The 21258-nt window shown below is 46.7% G+C and overlaps 1 protein-coding gene across 3 annotated transcripts in view; it reads right to left on the minus strand.

Moving 5' to 3' along the window:
• NBAS (NBAS subunit of NRZ tethering complex) overlaps nucleotides 1-21258 on the minus strand; it is an 816956-nt gene that overhangs the window by 238532 nt on the left and 557166 nt on the right. For all 3 annotated transcript variants that reach the window (XM_073568249.1, XM_073568248.1, XM_073568250.1), the window contains exons 45-46: nucleotides 7365-7580; nucleotides 4643-4845 (exon numbers count right to left, since the gene is read on the minus strand). In XM_073568249.1, coding sequence (XP_073424350.1) covers nucleotides 4643-4845; nucleotides 7365-7580 — 419 coding nt within the window. The remainder of the gene's footprint in view (nucleotides 1-4642; nucleotides 4846-7364; nucleotides 7581-21258) is intronic.

A 21258-nucleotide genomic window follows, 5' to 3' on the forward strand; every position in this document is an offset into this window, starting at 1 on the left:
ACCTACACCAGCAGATGACATGGCTCCCCAAACCATTTGGAAACTTGACACTAGACCTCAAGCAGCTTGGATTGTGGCCTCTCCACTCTTCCTTCAGACTCTGGGACCTTGATTTCCAATTGAAATGCAAAATTTACTTTCCTTGTGGAGTGTGTCAGTGACTGCCTTCTGGACACCTGTCAAGTCAGCAGTCTTCCCCATGATTGTGGATCCAACTGAAACAGACTAATGGACCATTTTAAACGCTTAGGAAGCATTTGCAGGTGTTTTTTGTTAATTATTGTAATTTACAGAGATAATGACTTTTGGGTTTTCATTGGCTGTAAGCCATAATCATCAACATTAATAGAAATAAACACTTGGAATAGATCACTCTGTTTGTACTGACTCCTTATAATATATGAGTTTCACTTTTTGTATTGTAGAACTGAAATAAATACATTTTTTTGATGATATTCTAATTTGATGAGAAGCACCTGTAGCTCAAATCCAGCCTGTATTACTAGGAGAGACCCTCTCACGAGAGAAATGTAAAGCTTGGCTAAAACTGCACATTGGGTACGAAAATGAATGACGACGTGAAGATTGAAAACCGAAATTTGCAATTTTATTAACTAATAATAATCACATATAAATGTAAAAAATAATTTGCTTTTACGTCAAAGGTGTTCAAAGCCTTTACAATTTTTTTTCCAAACAGCTTCACTGCATGAGCCGGATTTTTGAGGGCTTCTCGATCACTACATAAACATCCATGAATTAGGTGAACATGTTCCTTTATATTACATACATAACTGACTGGCTAGGAAGAAGTTAATAAAAATCAATACTGAGCAAACGCCAGACGTTTTTGTTTCGGGGCCCTATTGGGACGCTACTTAATTGCGGTAATTAGAGCTCATATTAATTTCTTTCGAGTGGCAGGCCGGTGATGTGATTCTCCGCACTTGAGCTCCTAAAGCAATTTTTGGGCCATGTTTGAGATCCGCATTTTCTGCATGGACGGCCGGGGTGTTTATGCGCCCAGATGATTCTCTACTTTCCATCCACAACAATTATTGGTCTCGTAAACCCTTCTACGCTGGAGAGGCCCTAAAGGTGATTAATCATTTCCCCTCTGAAGGGCCTAATTCGTTCAGTCTCTTCATATTGTGGATATCCATTTGGAGGCCGGTATTGTAATAGACTCCTGTGTCCTGGAAAAGCCTCAAAGTAACCAAGCTGTGCCGAAAGGCCGAAAAAAGTGCGAACACGGGCCAAGAGCACAAAACTTTGTTGACAGGGCTTAACACTTTGAGGACACAGCCAATTTTCCTTATTGTGCTTTTGGGTTTTTTTTCCCCACACTACTCCAAGAGCCATAACTTATTTATTTTTCTGTCAATTTATCTGTAAGGGGAGTTTTTTTTGCTGTTATTGTAATTGACGACCATTCAATTAAACATACAATGTACTGGAAAATAGTGAAAAAAATTACAATTACATTAAAATTGTGAAAAAAACATGCCGTTTTGCAATGTTTGTTTTCTTTACATCATATATTCTATGGTAAAAATTACTCTAGATCAGGTGACATTTTGGTGATACCAAATGTGTAGAGATTAGATTTTCACTTAAGTGGAGAAAAAACAAATCGTAAAGAAAAAAAAAAATTGAATTCGGTATCGCCCTGTACAGAGACCCGTAACATTTTTATATTTCCATTAATTCATCTCTGTGCTTGGTTTTCTTTTGGGTGAAGAGCGGACAGGTTTCTTGATAACCATTATGGGGTAGATATGATATTTTGATCATTTACTTATTTCACATTTTATAGGGAGGAGTGGTGACCAAAATACACAATTTTGTCAATTTTTTTTACATTTGTTTTTAAAAGGAGTATTCATTACTTTCATGTTTTCAAATTTTATTGTATTTTTAGATTTTTTTTGTACTTTTTTTTTTTTTAGTTCTCAAAGTGGACTTGAACCTGCAATCGGCCGATCATTTCTCCTATATACTGCAATACCATTGCATTGTTGTATAAAGAGAAAATCCCTGAGTCCTTTGAGGCTGGGTATATAGCTGTCCATGAGGGGAGGAACACAATGGCGGCGAGAGGAGCCTTCAGTAGGTGGCCGACTGTTATGGAAACAAATGGTGCACGTGAGCACCGACGCGCGTTCCAATTACACTCCGACTGTGGCTGTTCGGGACTAATGCCAGCTATTTAAAGTGAAGCTGACAGCTGATATGCGCTGCCTGTTCCACGAGCAGAATGCATCAGACACTGGCTGCATGATGGGAGACTAGCCAGGGAGGCAGGTTCCCAGTGGCTTCTCCCCGCCCACACCCTTGGATTGACAGGTCCCTCACAATCACTGGGAAGAAGCTGCAAGAAACCTGCCTGTCTGACTAGTCACCTGTGCAGCTCAGTCCACGGTGGCCTGTTAAAGTATATTTTTCTGTGAAAAGCTGCAATGTTTCAAAATCATACATGCTGCCTGTGGAACAGGAAGTATGTATCAGCTATTAGTTTCTCTTTAATTTAGACGGTATCTTCTGCATATAGATAAGGCTCAGCTAATGAGCCTCCTCTACACATGATCAGCTGTCATGTGCCTGAAAAGGAGCGGGTTCAGTGTCGGAGGCTGCACCGAAGAGGGGGAGGCGACTTATGACTGACACAGCACGTCATAGGTCGGTACGAGGTTAAAAAAAATGTGCAAACTGATTGGCCAATTCGTATGTGCCCACCAGCCATGACAAGGCGACCTTTCTCTGGAGGAAGCCTGGATATTTCTATCAGACAGGTAGGATCCAATGCTAGTTAATAACAGGTTCAGGAAATGCTCACCCAACAGTTTTTTCTAGCGGTCAAAAATCACTTTAGGTAAAGCTGGTGTTTTCTTGGCTTTAGTGTTTTTCTTGAGGGGCAATCGTAAAATAAACGCTAGCAATGTTTGACACTTCAAAAAAAAACACAAAAAAGCCTAACCTTCCCATGACTTATCTTGTAACTTATAGCAGAAAGCTCCAGAATAGTCATGTCATTTCTTTTAAACACTTCCCGTTTTTTGCAAATTTTACGCTAATTAAAAAAAAAAACATTAAAAGCCAAAATGCATAAATAGCAATGTGTTTTTATCAGCTTATCAATTATTTGTTTGGGTGATTTTTCAGGTGTTTTTCAAAGTGGCCCTGATTAAAAAAACAAAAAAAAAACAAAAAAAAAACCAAACACCTGGAAAAAAAAATCTCCTGCGCGAACAATACCCTAAAACTGATGAGAGGCGAGCACAGCCAACTAAGGGGGGCAGTCACTACCTCCTAAGTGCAAGCTACAAAAAATAAATCTGAACAGAAAACAAGAGGCAAGTGTGAACAGGTACAAGCGGATACAACAGCACAATACATGCAGCAGACACTGTGTGCACCAAGATATAGGCAAACAGTGAATACATCAAATTTAAATTGTCATATAGACTAAACTTATAAAATCAAGACATTTAGAGCATAGATTGGTCAATCTGTGTGTGCCCTCCAGGCAAGTACTAAGTACCCCAATGTTATAAGCACAGTCTATATGGCAATAACACAGTTTTTATATCAAGGTTTGCCGATATCTTGGCGCACACAGTGGCTGCTGCAACTTTTGATTTGCATTCAGCTTTAAAAATATGGAACACTACTGACATGAGATGTGAGAAAAACTGTTAGTAATTTTTCTTGAAAACCTCACAAACACCAAAGTTTTTCAGATTCATAACGTTTAAAATGTGTCCATTTTTTATTTTTAAGATACTGTGATATCAAGTGATACTGAGTGAAATGGTTTTTAGATTTTAGAATGTGCTAACAAGCATGTTTTTGTTTATGGACACGAGGGTGACACAGATTAGATATCAAAGCCAGGCTTGAAGGGGTTGCCCGGCTTTAGGCTACAAGTCCGCAGTCACTTTATTTGACTGCAGACTTATGAACACATCAAGATCACTGCACGCTGTGAGGATTCTTTCGTGCCAGAAGTGGGCAGTAACGTGACCACAAGTATGTGATTTGCATATTTCCGGCCACATTCCGACTAGACTTATCTAGCCTTGCTCAACAATTAACTTGTATAGAGTGAGGCGCAAACGACTAGTCGGCATGTGACCGCAGGTATGCAAATCACATACTTGCGGTCATGCGACCTCTGCTCCCAGTGCTGGTGAATCCTCACAGCGCGTGCAGGATTAACAAGTCTGCAGTCAAAGAGAGTGACTTGTACCCCAAGGCCGGACGACCTCTAATGCCAACCTGTAATTCTAGAATAACCAGTCATGTAACTGTACATGAAGAACATCATCGTTTCTCTCCATATGACTTGCATCAGTTTCTCCGTCTGCATGCTACCTTTCTAATTTCCAGTCGTCTCTGAGCTAGTAGGTGGAGACTGGCTATTATGTGTTCTCCAAAATAAAGCACACCGACATGAGGGATTCCTGCTCTCCTGTATCTCTGAAACCATAATGAGCATTTAAAATGAGTTTCTCCTAAAAACATAGCAGTTCAAAATGGACCAGATTGGACTATGGCTTTTAGAAACTTTGACAAGTAAAATATCAAAATGAATTTTAAAACAAAAACTTCACAGGGTGAACAGAACGGCTGACACCATTACCTCAGTTTAGCGATGACTTTCTCAGCTGAGCTCTGCACAATGTCCTTAGGACGGATGTCGGTGTTGCCAACCGCTACTTCCAACAGCTTCTGTATAGTGTTCAGAGACTGACCATCCAGGCACATCGTCACTGCCAGATTCCTCAGCTTCTCCGTCTCCGATCTTGATAGATCATACATATGTGAATACTTCTGCACACGATCCTGGTAATCAATGGGTGAAAATTAAGTGCTGGGACTAGGAATGATGGGAAGAGGAGACTGAGAAAAGAGACAGGGTTATATTTAGCAAGAAATACGCTGAAGAAGAACCAGTTGAGGTGAAGAAGAACCAGTTGAGGTGAAGAATTGCCACCTGTTCATGTGGGTCAAAAAAGTATTCTCTCAGACCAGACTTTTTGGAATCTACCTTTGACTGTAGTGCAATTTTTTGGATTTTATTTCCCTTTACCAGTTCTAAAGGAAGAAACTTTAAGCCAATTTATTTGGCAAATACAGGTGCTTCTCACAAAATTAGAATGTCATAAAAAATTTATTTCAGTTCTTCAATAAAAAAAAAAGTGAAATAGAGTCGTTACACACAAAGTGATCTAGTTCAGTGTTTATTTCTGTTAGTGTTGATCATTATGGTGTACAGCCAATGAAAACCCAAATGTCATTATCTCAGTAAGGCTAATTTCACACTAGCGTTTATTCTACGCAGCGCACGGCGCCGCTAAGCCCCGCCCCCCTGCTGGCTCCCTGCCCGCCCCATCCGGTCATCGCCGCCTACTATCGCACATGGACGCTTGCGATCTGCGCACCCTATCTTTAGCATAGGGTGCATAGATCGTGCGCTGGCCATGCGCTAGTAGGATTTTTGCGTGCGCTGCGCACTTTTGAAGGTGCGCCGTGCGCGCCAAAATGCAACATGCTGCGTTGGGCGCACACGGGCGCACCTTCAAAAGTGCACAGCGCACGCCAAAATCCTACTAGCGCACGGCCAGCGCACCCTATGCTAAAGACAGGGTGCGCAGATCGCAAGCGTCCATATGCGATAGTAGGCGGCGATGACCGGATGGGGTGGGCAGGGAGCCGGCAGGGGGCGGCGCTTAGCGGCGCCGTGCGCTGCGTCAAATAAACGCTAGTGTGAAACTAGCCTAAATTAGAATTCACAAAACACACCTGCAAAGGTTTCCAAAGCATTTAAAAAGGTCCCTTAGTCTGTTTCAGTAGGCTCCACAATCATGGGGAAGAATGCTGACCTGACAGATGTCCAGAAGGCAGTCACTGACCCACTCCACAAGGAGGGTAAGCCACCAAACGTCATCGCTAAAGAAGCTGGCTGTTCACAGAGTGCTGTATCTAAGCATATTAATGGAAAGATGAGTGGAAGGAATAAGTGTAGCAGAAAAAGGTGCACAAGCAACCGGGAGAACCGCAGCCATGAAAGGATTGTTCAGAAAAGGCCATTCAAAAATTTGTGGGAGATTCACAAGGAGTGGACTGCTGCTGGAGTCATTGCTTCAAGAGCCACCACACACAGACGTATCCAGGACATGGGCTACAAGCGTCACATTCCTTGTGTCAAACCACTCATGACCAATACACAACACCAGAAGCGTCTTACCTGGGCCAAGGAGAAAAAGAACTGGACTGTTGCTCAGTGGTCCAAGGTGTTGTTTTCAGATGAAAGTACATTTTGCATTTCATTTGGAAATCAAGGTCCCAGAGTCTGGAGGAAGAGTGGAGAGGCCTCAATCCAAGCTGCTTGAGGTCTAGTGTGAAGTTTCCACAATCATTGATGGTTTGGGGAGCCATGTCATCTGCTGGTGTAGGTCCACTGTGTTTTATCAAGACCAAAGTCAGTGCAGCCGTCTACAAGGAGATTATAGAGCACTTCATGCTTCCCTCTGCCGACAAGCTTTTTGGAGGTGGAAATTTCATTCTCCAGCAGGACTTGGCCCCTGTCCACACTGCCAAAAGTACCAATATCTGGTTTATAAACAACAGTATCACTGTGCTTGATTGACCAGCAAACTCGCCTGACCTTAACCTCATAGAGAATCTATGGTGTACTGTGAAGAGGAAGATGAGAGACACCAGACCCAACAATGCAGACGAGCTGAAGGCTGCTATCAAAGCAACCTGGGCTTCCATAACCCCTCAGCTCTGCCACAGGCTGATCCCCTCCATGCCACGCCGCATTGATGCAGTAACTGATGCAAAAGGAGCCCCACCAAGTATTGAGAGCATTTACTGAACCTACATTTCATTTGGCCAACATTTCGGATTTTAAAATTATTTTTCAAGCTGGTGTTATAAAGTATTCTAATTTACTGAGGTAATGACTTTTGGGTTTTCATTGGCTGTAAGCCATAATCATCAACATTAACAGAAATAAACACGTGAAATAGATCACTCTGTAATTACTCTGTATAATATATGAGTTTCATTTTTTGTATTTAAGAACTGAAATAAATTAATGTTCTGATGGTATTCTAATTTTGTGAGATGCACCTGTAGTAGCTAATTTAAAAGGAAACATGACAAGAAGCCTTAATATTAGGGAACTTTACAGAAACCCAGTGCCCGGCCCAGGATAAAACTACCCCAAATAAACTCACCTAGCCTAAAGATTTGCAGTAAAACAATGGCAGGCACCAGTTATTGATGTCTACAAAACAAGCAAAGTTTTCAGGACCATAATCACATGCCCCATGTTGTTTTTGGAAGCCTCTTACCTCGTCCAAACTTCTCAGAAGGTTCACAGAATCATGGAAAAGAGTTTCCAGGTGAGAGAGGGACTGCTGTAGGTGACTCAACACCCCGTCATATGTGACCGAGGAACGTGGCGCCTCAGTGGCTTCTCCGGACGCTTTCTTTCTCTGCTTTTCAAGAAACTGCTTCACCGTTGTAATTGTCTTCTTGGTCATCTCCTTTCTGGTGTCCACTGTCAACTAAAGAGTGAAAAAAAACTAATTTATGTCTCGCTATTAGGATCGGAGATGCTACAACAACCAACATTTATTGTGCATTTAGGTTACATGCACACGCGGTGTAGCTGCAGATTTCTCATGGGGAACCTGCAACAGGACATCCGCAGCTGAAAAAGAATCTGCCACCAGGTTTTTGCTACCCTGTCAAAGAGCAGCACAGTGTAGGCGAAGAGACACCAATTCCAGTGATGTGTCACTTACTGGGTTATTTGCTGCAGTTTTGATAAAAATCCCTGTTTTCTCGCCTGCAGATCTAGCAATTCTCTGAATGCAAAGCTTTGCATACCCGTGCCCACACCAGTGATTAGCCGCTTTCTGAGCAAACTGTGCATAGGCGGGATTTGGTATGACCACATGGCAACTGGCTTACTTGTACACTAGTGATAATCTCCTACTGATAAAACAGTGATTTTCTAAAAGACTACAGTAAGCAAGCCCAGTAAGTGACATCACTGGAATCAGGCGCCATCTCTACACTATACTGCTCTCAGATTACATAGTAAAAATCTGAAAACATTCCCTTTAATACAGTAATGGCGAACTAGAGAGATTCTACCAGATCGCATCCATCTTTCCGTGTGGAAATTAACATTTGTACTTTTGGATTTACATAGCAGATTTCTCCCTCTTCAATTAAGAGAAGGAGATCCCTGGAAAATCTAAATCTATGATCATCTGAAGCAGAAACTGGCAAGACACGCGCTCCCTCGTTCTGTATAAGTTACATGTGTGCATTCTGTATATGTGGTGTGTGAGCAGTGTGTGCGTTCTGTATATCTGGTGTGTGCGTGCTCTGCACATGTGGAGTATGTGGTGTATGTGTGTGCGTTCTGTATATGTGGTGTGTGCGTGTTCTGCACGTGTGGTGTATGTGTGTGCGTTCTGCATATGTGGTGTGTGCGTGTTCTGCACGTGTGGTGTATGTGTGTGCGTTCTGTATATGTGGTGTGTGCGTGTTCTGCACGTGTGGTGTATGTGTGTGCGTTCTGTATATGTGGTGTGTGCGTGTTCTGCACGTGTGGTGTATGTGTGTGCGTTCTGCATATGTGGTGTGTGCGTGTTCTGCACGTGTGGTGTATGTGTGTGCGTTCTGTATATGTGGTGTGTGCGTGTTCTGCACGTGTGGTGTATGTGTGTGCGTTCTGCATATGTGGTGTGTGCGTGTTCTGCACGTGTGGTGTATGTGTGTGCGTTCTGTATATGTGGTGTGTGCGTGTTCTGCACATGTGGTGTATGTGTGTGCGTTCTGTATATGTGGTGTGTGCGTGTTCTGCACGTGTGGTGTATGTGTGTGCGTTCTGCATATGTGGTGTGTGCGTGTTCTGCACGTGTGGTGTATGTGTGTGCGTTCTGTATATGTGGTGTGTGTGTGTTCTGCACATGTGGTGTGTGCGTGTTCTGCACGTGTGGTGTATGTGTGTGCGTTCTGTATATGTGGTGTGTGCGTGTTCTGCACGTGTGGTGTATGTGTGTGCGTTCTGTATATGTGGTGTGTGCATGTTCTGCACGTGTGGTGTATGTGTGTGCGTTCTGTATATGTGGTGTGTGCGTGTTCTGCACGTGTGGTGTATGTGTGTGCGTTCTGTATATGTGGTGTGTGCGTGTTCTGCACGTGTGGTGTATGTGTGTGCGTTCTGTATATGTGGTGTGTGCATGTTCTGCACGTGTGGTGTATGTGTGTGCGTTCTGTATATGTGGTGTGTGCGTGTTCTGCACGTGTGGTGTATGTGTGTGCGTTCTGTATATGTGGTGTGTGCGTGTTCTGCACATGTGGTGTATGTGTGTGCGTTCTGTATATGTGGTGTGTGCGTGTTCTGCACGTGTGGTGTATGTGTGTGCGTTCTGCATATATGGTGTGTGCGTGTTCTGCACGTGTGGTGTATGTGTGTGCGTTCTGTATATGTGGTGTGTGTGTGTTCTGCACATGTGGTGTGTGCGTGTTCTGCACGTGTGGTGTATGTGTGTGCGTTCTGTATATGTGGTGTGTGCGTGTTCTGCACGTGTGGTGTATGTGTGTGCGTTCTGTATATGTGGTGTGTGCATGTTCTGCACGTGTGGTGTATGTGTGTGCGTTCTGTATATGTGGTGTGTGCGTGTTCTGCACGTGTGGTGTATGTGTGTGCGTTCTGTATATGTGGTGTGTGCGTGTTCTGCACGTGTGGTGTATGTGTGTGCGTTCTGTATATGTGGTGTGTGCGTGTTCTGCACGTGTGGTGTATGTGTGTGCGTTCTGTATATGTGGTGTGTGCATGTTCTGCACGTGTGGTGTATGTGTGTGCGTTCTGTATATGTGGTGTGTGCGTGTTCTGCACGTGTGGTGTATGTGTGTGCGTTCTGTATATGTGGTGTGTGCGTGTTCTGCACGTGTGGTGTATGTGTGTGCGTTCTGTATATGTGGTGTGTGCGTGTTCTGCACGTGTGGTGTATGTGTGTGCGTTCTGTATATGTGGTGTGTGCGTGTTCTGCACATGTGGTGTATGTGTGTGCGTTCTGTATATGTGGTGTGTGCATGTTCTGCACGTGTGGTGTATGTGTGTGCGTTCTGTATATGTGGTGTGTGCGTTCTGTATATGTGGTGTGTGCGTGTTCTGCACGTGTGGTGTATGTGTGTGCGTTCTGTATATGTGGTGGATGCGTGTTCTGCACGTGTGGTGTATGTGTGTGCGTTCTGTATATGTGGTGGATGCGTGTTCTGCAAGTGTGGTGTATGTGTGTGCATTTTGTATATGTGGTGTGTGCGTTCTGTATATGTGGTGTGTGCGTGTTCTGCACGTGTGGTGTAGGTGTGTGCGCTCTGTATATGTGGTGGATGCGTGTTCTGCACGTGTGGTGTATGTGTGTGCGTTTTGTATATGTGGTGTGTGCGTGTTCTGCACGTGTGGTGTATGTGTGTGCGTTCTGTATATGTGGTGCATGTGTGTGCGTTCGTGTGGTGTATGTGTGTGCGTTCTGTATATGTGGTGTGTGCGTGTTCTGCACATGTGGTGTATGTATGTGCGTTCTGTATATGTGGTGTGTGCGTGTTCCGCACGTGTGGTGTATGTGTGTGCGTTCTGCATATGTGGTGTGTGCGTGTTCTGCATGTGTGGTGTATGTGTGTGCGTTCTGTGTATGTGGTGTGTGCGTGTTCTGCACGTGTGGTGTATGTGTGTGCGTGTTCTGCACGTGTGGTGTATGTGTGTGCGTGTTCTGCACGTGTGGTGTATGTGTGTGCGTGTTCTGCACGTGTGGTGTATGTGTGTGCGTGTTCTGCACGTGTGGTGTATGTGTGTGCGTGTTCTGCACGTGTGGTGTATGTGTGTGCGTGTTCTGCACGTGTGGTGTATGTGTGTGCGTTCTGTATATGTGGTGTGTGCGTGTTCTGCACGTGTGGTGTATGTGTGTGCGTTCTGTATATGTGGTGTGTGCGTGTTCTGCACGCGTGGTGTATGTGTGTGCGTTCTGTATATGTGGTGTGTGCGTGTCCTGCACATGTGGTGTGTGTGTGTTCTGCACATGTGGTATATGTGTGTGCGCGTTCTGTATATGTGGTGTGTGCGTTTTCTGCACGTGTGGTGTATGTGTGTGCGTTTTGTATATGTGGTGTGTGCGTGTTCTGCACGTGTGGTGTATGTGTGTGCGTTCTGTATATGTGGTGTGTGCGTGTTCCGCACGTGTGGTGTATGTGTGTGCGTTCTGCATATGTGGTGTGTGCGTGTTCCGCACGTGTGGTGTATGTGTGTGTGTTCTGCATATGTGGTGTGTGCGTGTGTTCTGTGTATGTGGTGTGTGCGTGTTCTGCACGTGTGGTGTATGTGTGTGCGTGTTCTGCACGTGTGGTGTATGTGTGTGCGTGTTCTGCACGTGTGGTGTATGTGTGTGCGTGTTCTGCACGTGTGGTGTATGTGTGTGCGTGTTCTGCACGTGTGGTGTATGTGTGTGCGTTCTGTATATGTGGTGTGTGCGTGTTCTGCACGTGTGGTGTATGTGTGTGCGTTCTGTATATGTGGTGTGTGCGTGTTCTGCACGCGTGGTGTATGTGTGTACGTTCTGTATATGTGGTGTGTGCGTGTTCTGCACGCGTGGTGTATGTGTGTGCGTGTTCTGCACGTGTGGTGTATGTGTGTGCGTTCTGTATATGTGGTGTGTGCGTGTTCTGCACGTGTGGTGTATGTGTGTGCGTTCTGTATATGTGGTGTGTGCGTGTTCTGCACGCGTGGTGTATGTGTGTACGTTCTGTATATGTGGTGTGTGCGTGTTCTGCACGTGTGGTGTATGTGTGTACGTTCTGTATATGTGGTGTGTGCGTGTTCTGCACGTGTGGTGTATGTGTGTGCGTTCTGTATATGTGGTGTGTGCGTGTTCTGCACGCGTGGTGTATGTGTGTGCGTTCTGTATATGTGGTGTGTGCGTGTTCTGCACGCGTGGTGTATGTGTGTGCGTTCTGTATATGTGGTGTGTGCGTGTTCTGCACGTGTGGTGTATGTGTGTGCGTTCTGTATATGTGGTGTGTGCGTGTCCTGCACATGTGGTGTGTGCGTGTTCTGCACATGTGGTATATGTGTGTGCGCGTTCTGTATATGTGGTGTGTGCGTTTTCTGCACGTGTGGTGTATGTGTGTGCGTTCTGTATATGTGGTGTGTGCGTGTTCTGCACGTGTGGTGTATGTGTGTGCGTTTTGTATATGTGGTGTGTGCGTGTTCTGCACGTGTGGTGTATGTGTGTGCGTTTTGTATATGTGGTGGATGTGTGTTCTGCACGTGTGGTGTATGTGTGTGCATTTTGTATATGTGGTGTGTGCGTGTGCGTTCTGTATATGTGGTGTGTGCGTGTTCTGCACGTGTGGTGTATGTGTGTGCGTTCTGTATATGTGGTGTGTGCGTTCTGTATATGTGGTGTGTGCGTGTTCTGCACATGTGGTGTATGTATGTGCGTTCTGTATATGTGGTGTGTGCGTGTTCCGCACGTGTGGTGTATGTGTGTGCGTTCTGCACATGTGGTGTGTGCGTGTTCTGCATGTGTGGTGTATGTGTGTGCGTTCTGTGTATGTGGTGTGTGCGTGTTCTGCACGTGTGGTGTATGTGTGTGCGTGTTCTGCACGTGTGGTGTATGTGTGTGCGTGTTCTGCACGTGTGGTGTATGTGTGTGCGTTCTGTATATGTGGTGTGTGCGTGTTCTGCACGTGTGGTGTATGTGTGTGCGTTCTGTATATGTGGTGTGTGCGTGTTCTGCACGTGTAGTGTATGTGTGTGCGTTCTGTATATGTGGTGTGTGCGTGTTATGCACGCGTGGTGTATGTGTGTGCGTTCTGTATATGTGGTGTGTGCGTGTCCTGCACATGTGGTGTGTGCGTGTTCTGCACATGTGGTATATGTGTGTGCGCGTTCTGTATATGTGGTGTGTGCGTTTTCTGCACGTGTGGTGTATGTGTGTGCGTTCTGTATATGTGGTGTGTGCGTGTTCTGCACGTGTGGTGTATGTGTGTGCGTTTTGTATATGTGGTGTGTGCGTGTTCTGCACGTGTGGTGTATGTGTGTGCGTTTTGTATATGTGGTGGATGTGTGTTCTGCACGTGTGGTGTATGTGTGTGCATTTTGTATATGTGGTGTGTGCGTGTGCGTTCTGTATATGTGGTGTGTGCGTGTTCTGCACGTGTGGTGTATGTGTGTGCGTTTTGTATATGTGGTGTGTGCGTTCTGTATATGTGGTGTGTGCGTGTTCTGCACGTGTGGTGTATGTGTGTGCGTTCTGTATATGTGGTGGATGCGTGTTCTGCACGTGTGGTGTATGTGTGTGCATTTTGTATATATGGTGTGTGCGTGTGCGTTCTGTATATGTGGTGTGTGCGTGTTCTGCACGTGTGGTGTAGGTGTGTGCGCTCTGTATATGTGGTGGATGCGTGTTCTGCACGTGTGGTGTATGTGTGTGCGTTCTGTATATGTGGTGTGTGCGTGTTCTGCACGCGTGGTGTATGTGTGTGCGTTCTGTATATGTGGTGTGTGCGTGTCCTGCACATGTGGTGTGTGCGTGTTCTGCACATGTGGTATATGTGTGTGCGCGTTCTGTATATGTGGTGTGTGCGTTTTCTGCACGTGTGGTGTATGTGTGTGCGTTCTGTATATGTGGTGTGTGCGTGTTCTGCACGTGTGGTGTATGTGTGTGCGTTTTGTATATGTGGTGTGTGCGTGTTCTGCACGTGTGGTGTATGTGTGTGCGTTTTGTATATGTGGTGGATGTGTGTTCTGCACGTGTGGTGTATGTGTGTGCATTTTGTATATGTGGTGTGTGCGTGTGCGTTCTGTATATGTGGTGTGTGCGTGTTCTGCACGTGTGGTGTATGTGTGTGCGTTCTGTATATGTGGTGTGTGCGTTCTGTATATGTGGTGTGTGCGTGTTCTGCACGTGTGGTGTAGGTGTGTGCGCTCTGTATATGTGGTGTGTGCGTGTTCTGCACGTGTGGTGTAGGTGTGTGCGCTCTGTATATGTGGTGGATGCGTGTTCTGCACGTGTGGTGTATGTGTGTGCGTTCTGTATATGTGGTGGATGCGTGTTCTGCACGTGTGGTGTATGTGTGTGCGTTTTGTATATGTGGTGGATGCGTGTTCTGCACGTGTGGTGTATGTGTGTGCGTTCTGTATATGTGGTGTGTGCGTGTTCTGCACGTGTGGTGTATGTGTGTGCGTTCTGTATATGTGGTGGATGCGTGTTCTGCACGTGTGGTGTATGTGTGTGCGTTTTGTATATGTGGTGGATGCGTGTTCTGCACATGTGGTGTATGTGTGTGCGTTCTGTATATGTGGTGGATGCGTGTTCTGCACGTGTGGTGTATGTGTGTGCGTTTTGTATATGTGGTGGATGCGTGTTCTGCACGTGTGGTGTATGTGTGTGCGTTCTGTATATGTGGTGGATGCGTGTTCTGCACGTGTGGTGTATGTGTGTGCGTTCTGTATATGTGGTGGATGCGTGTTCTGCACGTGTGGTGTATGTGTGTGCGTTTTGTATATGTGGTGGATGCGTGTTCTGCACGTGTGGTGTATGTGTGTGCGTTCTGTATATGTGGTGGATGCGTGTTCTGCACGTGTGGTGTAGGTGTGTGCGCTCTGTATATGTGGTGGATGCGTGTTCTGCACGTGTGGTGTATGTGTGTGCGTTCTGTATATGTGGTGTGTGCGTGTTCTGCACGTGTGGTGTATGTGTGTGCGTTCTGTATATGTGGTGCATGTGTGTGCGTTCGTGTGGTGTATGTGTGTGCGTTCTGTATATGTGGTGTGTGCGTGTTCTGCACATGTGGTGTATGTGTGTGCGTTCTGCATATGTGGTGTGTGCGTGTTCTGCATGTGTGGTGTATGTGTGTGCGTTCTGTGTATGTGGTGTGTGCGTGTTCTGCACGTGTGGTGTATGTGTGTGCGTTCTGTATATGTGGTGTGTGCGTGTTCTGCACGTGTGGTGTATGTGTGTGCGTTCTGTATATGTGGTGTGTGCGTGTGCGTTCTGTATATGTGGTGTGTGCGTGTCCTGCACATGTGGTGTGTGCGTGTTCTGCACATGTGGTGTATGTGTGTGCGCGTTCTGTATATGTGGTGTGTGCGTTTTCTGCACGTGTGGTGTATGTGTGTGCGTTCGTGTTCTGCACGTGTGGTGTATGTGTGTGCGTTTTGTATATGTGGTGTGTGCGTGTTCTGCACGTGTGGTGTATGTGTGTGCGTTCTGTATATGTGGTGTGTGCGTGTTCTGCACGTGTGGTGTATGTGTGTGCGTTTTGTATATGTGGTGTGTGCGTGTTCTGCACGTGTGGTGTATGTGTGTGCGTTCTGTATATGTGGTGTGTGCGTGTTCTGCACGTGTGGTGTATGTGTGTGCGTTTTGTATATGTGGTGTGTGCGTGTTCTGCACGTGTGGTGTATGTGTGTGCGTTCTGTATATGTGGTGGATGTGTGTTCTGCACGTGTGGTGTATGTGTGTGCGTTCTGTATATGTGGTGTGTGCGTGTTCTGCACGTGTGGTGTATGTGTGTGCGTTCTGTATATGTGGTGCGTGTGTGCGTTCGTGTGGTGTATGTGTGTGCGTTCTGTATATGTGGTGTGTGCGTGTTCTGCACATGTGATGTATGTGTGTGCATTCTGTATATGTGGTGTGTGCGTGTTCTGCACGTGTGGTGTATGTGTGTGCGTTCTGCATATGTGGTGTGTGCGTGTTCTGCACGTGTGGTGTATGTGTGTGTGTTCTGTATATGTGGTGTGTGCGTGTTCTGCACGTGTGGTGTATGTGTGTGTGTTCTGTATATGTGGTGGATGCGTGTTCTGCACATGTGGTGCATGTGTGTGCGTTCTGTATATGTGGTGGATGCGTGTTCTGCACATGTGGTGTATGTGTGTGCGTTCTGCATATGTGGTGTGTGCGTGTTCTGCACGTGTGGTGTATGTGTGTGCGTTCTGTATATGTGGTGTGTGTGTGTTCTGCACATGTGGTGTGTGCGTGTTCTGCACGTGTGGTGTATGTGTGTGCGTTCTGTATATGTGGTGTGTGCGTGTTCTGCACGTGTGGTGTATGTGTGTGCGTTCTGTATATGTGGTGTGTGCGTGTTCTGCACATGTGGTGTATGTGTGTGCGTTCTGTATATGTGGTGTGTGCATGTTCTGCACGTGTGGTGTATGTGTGTGCGTTCTGTATATGTGGTGTGTGCGTGTTCTGCACATGTGGTGTATGTGTGTGCGTTCTGTATATGTGGTGTGTGCATGTTCTGCACGTGTGGTGTATGTGTGTGCGTTCTGTATATGTGGTGTGTGCGTTCTGTATATGTGGTGTGTGCGTGTTCTGCACGTGTGGTGTATGTGTGTGCGTTCTGTATATGTGGTGGATGCGTGTTCTGCACGTGTGGTGTATGTGTGTGCATTTTGTATATGTGGTGTGTGCGTTCTGTATATGTGGTGTGTGCGTGTTCTGCACGTGTGGTGTAGGTGTGTGCGCTCTGTATATGTGGTGGATGCGTGTTCTGCACGTGTGGTGTATGTGTGTGCGTTTTGTATATGTGGTGTGTGCGTGTTCTGCACGTGTGGTGTATGTGTGTGCGTTCTGTATATGTGGTGCATGTGTGTGCGTTCGTGTGGTGTATGTGTGTGCTTTCTGTATATGTGGTGTGTGCGTGTTCTGCACATGTGGTGTATGTATGTGCGTTCTGTATATGTGGTGTGTGCGTGTTCCGCACGTGTGGTGTATGTGTGTGCGTTCTGCATATGTGGTGTGTGCGTGTTCTGCATGTGTGGTGTATGTGTGTGCGTTCTGTGTATGTGGTGTGTGCGTGTTCTGCACGTGTGGTGTATGTGTGTGCGTGTTCTGCACGTGTGGTGTATGTGTGTGCGTGTTCTGCACGTGTGGTGTATGTGTGTGCGTGTTCTGCACGTGTGGTGTATGTGTGTGCGTTCTGTATATGTGGTGTGTGCGTGTTCTGCACGTGTGGTGTATGTGTGTGCGTTCTGTATATGTGGTGTGTGCGTGTCCTGCACATGTGGTGTGTGCGTGTTCTGCACATGTGGTATATGTGTGTGCGCGTTCTGTATATGTGGTGTGTGCGTTTTCTGCACGTGTGGTGTATGTGTGTGCGTTCTGTATATGTGGTGTGTGCGTGTTCTGCACGTGTGGTGTATGTGTGTGCGTTTTGTATATGTGGTGTATGTGTGTGCGTTCTGTATATGTGGTGTGTGCGTGTTCCGCACGTGTGGTGTATGTGTGTGCGTTCTGCATATGTGGTGTGTGCGTGTTCCGCACGTGTGGTGTATGTGTGTGCGTTCTGCATATGTGGTGTGTGCGTGTGTTCTGTGTATGTGGTGTGTGCGTGTTCTGCACGTGTGGTGTATGTGTGTGCGTGTTCTGCACGTGTGGTGTATGTGTGTGCGTGTTCTGCACGTGTGGTGTATGTGTGTGCGTGTTCTGCACGTGTGGTGTATGTGTGTGCGTGTTCTGCACGTGTGGTGTATGTGTGTGCGTTCTGTATATGTGGCGTGTGCGTGTTCTGCACGTGTGGTGTATGTGTGTGCGTTCTGTATATGTGGTGTGTGCGTGTTCTGCACGCGTGGTGTATGTGTGTACGTTCTGTATATGTGGTGTGTGCGTGTTCTGCACGCGTGGTGTATGTGTGTGCGTTCTGTATATGTGGTGTGTGCGTGTTCTGCACGTGTGGTGTATGTGTGTGCGTTCTGTATATGTGGTGTGTGCGTGTTCTGCACGTGTGGTGTATGTGTGTGCGTTCTGTATATGTGGTGTGTGCGTGTTCTGCACGCGTGGTGTATGTGTGTGCGTTCTGTATATGTGGTGTGTGCGTGTTCTGCACGTGTGGTGTATGTGTGTGCGTTCTGTATATGTGGTGTGTGCGTGTCCTGCACATGTGGTGTGTGCGTGTTCTGCACATGTGGTATATGTGTGTGCGCGTTCTGTATATGTGGTGTGTGCGTTTTCTGCACGTGTGGTGTATGTGTGTGCGTTCTGTATATGTGGTGTGTGCGTGTTCTGCACGTGTGGTGTATGTGTGTGCGTTTTGTATATGTGGTGTGTGCGTGTTCTGCACGTGTGGTGTATGTGTGTGCATTTTGTATATGTGGTGTGTGCGTGTGCGTTCTGTATATGTGGTGTGTGCGTGTTCTGCACGTGTGGTGTATGTGTGTGCGTTCTGTATATGTGGTGTGTGCGTTCTGTATATGTGGTGTGTGCGTGTTCTGCACATGTGGTGTATGTATGTGCGTTCTGTATATGTGGTGTGTGCGTGTTCCGCACGTGTGGTGTATGTGTGTGCGTTCTGCATATGTGGTGTGTGCGTGTTCTGCATGTGTGGTGTATGTGTGTGCGTTCTGTGTATGTGGTGTGTGCGTGTTCTGCACGTGTGGTGTATGTGTGTGCGTGTTCTGCACGTGTGGTGTATGTGTGTGCGTGTTCTGCACGTGTGGTGTATGTGTGTGCGTGTTCTGCACGTGTGGTGTATGTGTGTGCGTGTTCTGCACGTGTGGTGTATGTGTGTGCGTTCTGTATATGTGGTGTGTGCGTGTTCTGCACGTGTGGTGTATGTGTGTGCGTTCTGTATATGTGGTGTGTGCGTGTTCTGCACGTGTGGTGTATGTGTGTGCGTTCTGTATATGTGGTGTGTGCGTGTTATGCACGCGTGGTGTATGTGTGTGCGTTCTGTATATGTGGTGTGTGCGTGTCCTGCACATGTGGTGTGTGCGTGTTCTGCACATGTGGTATATGTGTGTGCGCGTTCTGTATATGTGGTGTGTGCGTTTTCTGCACGTGTGGTGTATGTGTGTGCGTTCTGTATATGTGGTGTGTGCGTGTTCTGCACGTGTGGTGTATGTGTGTGCGTTTTGTATATGTGGTGTGTGCGTGTTCTGCACGTGTGGTGTATGTGTGTGCGTTTTGTATATGTGGTGGATGTGTGTTCTGCACGTGTGGTGTATGTGTGTGCATTTTGTATATGTGGTGTGTGCGTGTGCGTTCTGTATATGTGGTGTGTGCGTGTTCTGCACGTGTGGTGTATGTGTGTGCGTTTTGTATATGTGGTGTGTGCGTTCTGTATATGTGGTGTGTGCGTGTTCTGCACGTGTGGTGTATGTGTGTGCGTTCTGTATATGTGGTGGATGCGTGTTCTGCACGTGTGGTGTATGTGTGTGCATTTTGTATATATGGTGTGTGCGTGTGCGTTCTGTATATGTGGTGTGTGCGTGTTCTGCACGTGTGGTGTAGGTGTGTGCGCTCTGTATATGTGGTGGATGCGTGTTCTGCACGTGTGGTGTATGTGTGTGCGTTCTGTATATGTGGTGTGTGCGTGTTCTGCACGCGTGGTGTATGTGTGTGCGTTCTGTATATGTGGTGTGTGCGTGTCCTGCACATGTGGTGTGTGCGTGTTCTGCACATGTGGTATATGTGTGTGCGCGTTCTGTATATGTGGTGTGTGCGTTTTCTGCACGTGTGGTGTATGTGTGTGCGTTCTGTATATGTGGTGTGTGCGTGTTCTGCACGTGTGGTGTATGTGTGTGCGTTTTGTATATGTGGTGTGTGCGTGTTCTGCACGTGTGGTGTATGTGTGTGCGTTTTGTATATGTGGTGGATGTGTGTTCTGCACGTGTGGTGTATGTGTGTGCATTTTGTATATGTGGTGTGTGCGTGTGCGTTCTGTATATGTGGTGTGTGCGTGTTCTGCACGTGTGGTGTATGTGTGTGCGTTCTGTATATGTGGTGTGTGCGTTCTGTATATGTGGTGTGTGCGTGTTCTGCACGTGTGGTGTAGGTGTGTGCGCTCTGTATATGTGGTGGATGCGTGTTCTGCACGTGTGGTGTATGTGTGTGCGTTCTGTATATGTGGTGGATGCGTGTTCTGCACGTGTGGTGTATGTGTGTGCGTTCTGTATATGTGGTGGATGCGTGTTCTGCACGTGTGGTGTATGTGTGTGCGTTCTGTATATGTGGTGGATGCGTGTTCTGCACGTGTGGTGTATGTGTGTGCGTTCTGTATATGTGGTGTGTGCGTGTTCTGCACATGTGGTGTATGTGTGTGCGTTCTGTATATGTGGTGCATGTGTGTGCGTTCGTGTGGTGTATGTGTGTGCGTTCTGTATATGTGGTGGATGCGTGTTCTGCACGTGTGGTGTATGTGTGTGCGTTCTGTATATGTGGTGTGTGCGTGTTCTGCACGTGTGGTGTAGGTGTGTGCGCTCTGTATATGTGGTGGATGCGTGTTCTGCACGTGTGGTGTATGTGTGTGCGTTCTGTATATGTGGTGGATGCGTGTTCTGCACGTGTGGTGTATGTGTGTGCGTTTTGTATATGTGGTGGATGCGTGTTCTGCACGTGTGGTGTATGTGTGTGCGTTCTGTATATGTGGTGTGTGCGTGTTCTGCACGTGTGGTGTATGTGTGTGCGTTCTGTATATGTGGTGGATGCGTGTTCTGCACGTGTGGTGTATGTGTGTGCGTTTTGTATATGTGGTGGATGCGTGTTCTGCACATGTGGTGTATGTGTGTGCGTTCTGTATATGTGGTGGATGCGTGTTCTGCACGTGTGGTGTATGTGTGTGCGTTTTGTATATGTGGTGGATGCGTGTTCTGCACGTGTGGTGTATGTGTGTGCGTTCTGTATATGTGGTGGATGCGTGTTCTGCACGTGTGGTGTATGTGTGTGAGTTCTGTATATGTGGTGGATGCGTGTTCTGCACGTGTGGTGTATGTGTGTGCGTTTTGTATATGTGGTGGATGCGTGTTCTGCACGTGTGGTGTATGTGTGTGCGTTCTGTATATGTGGTGGATGCGTGTTCTGCACGTGTGGTGTAGGTGTGTGCGCTCTGTATATGTGGTGGATGCGTGTTCTGCACGTGTGGTGTATGTGTGTGCGTTCTGTATATGTGGTGTGTGCGTGTTCTGCACGTGTGGTGTATGTGTGTGCGTTCTGTATATGTGGTGTGTGCGTGTTCTGCACGTGTGGTGTATGTGTGTGCGTTCTGTATATGTGGTGCATGTGTGTGCGTTCGTGTGGTGTATGTGTGTGCGTTCTGTATATGTGGTGTGTGCGTGTTCTGCACATGTGGTGTATGTATGTGCGTTCTGTATATGTGGTGTGTGCGTGTTCCGCACGTGTGGTGTATGTGTGTGCGTTCTGCATATGTGGTGTGTGCGTGTTC

Source organism: Dendrobates tinctorius, unplaced genomic scaffold, assembly GCF_039654945.1.
Source record: "Dendrobates tinctorius isolate UK_male_01 unplaced genomic scaffold, ASM3965494v1 ptg000021l, whole genome shotgun sequence".
Taxonomy (NCBI): Eukaryota; Metazoa; Chordata; class Amphibia; order Anura; family Dendrobatidae; genus Dendrobates; species Dendrobates tinctorius.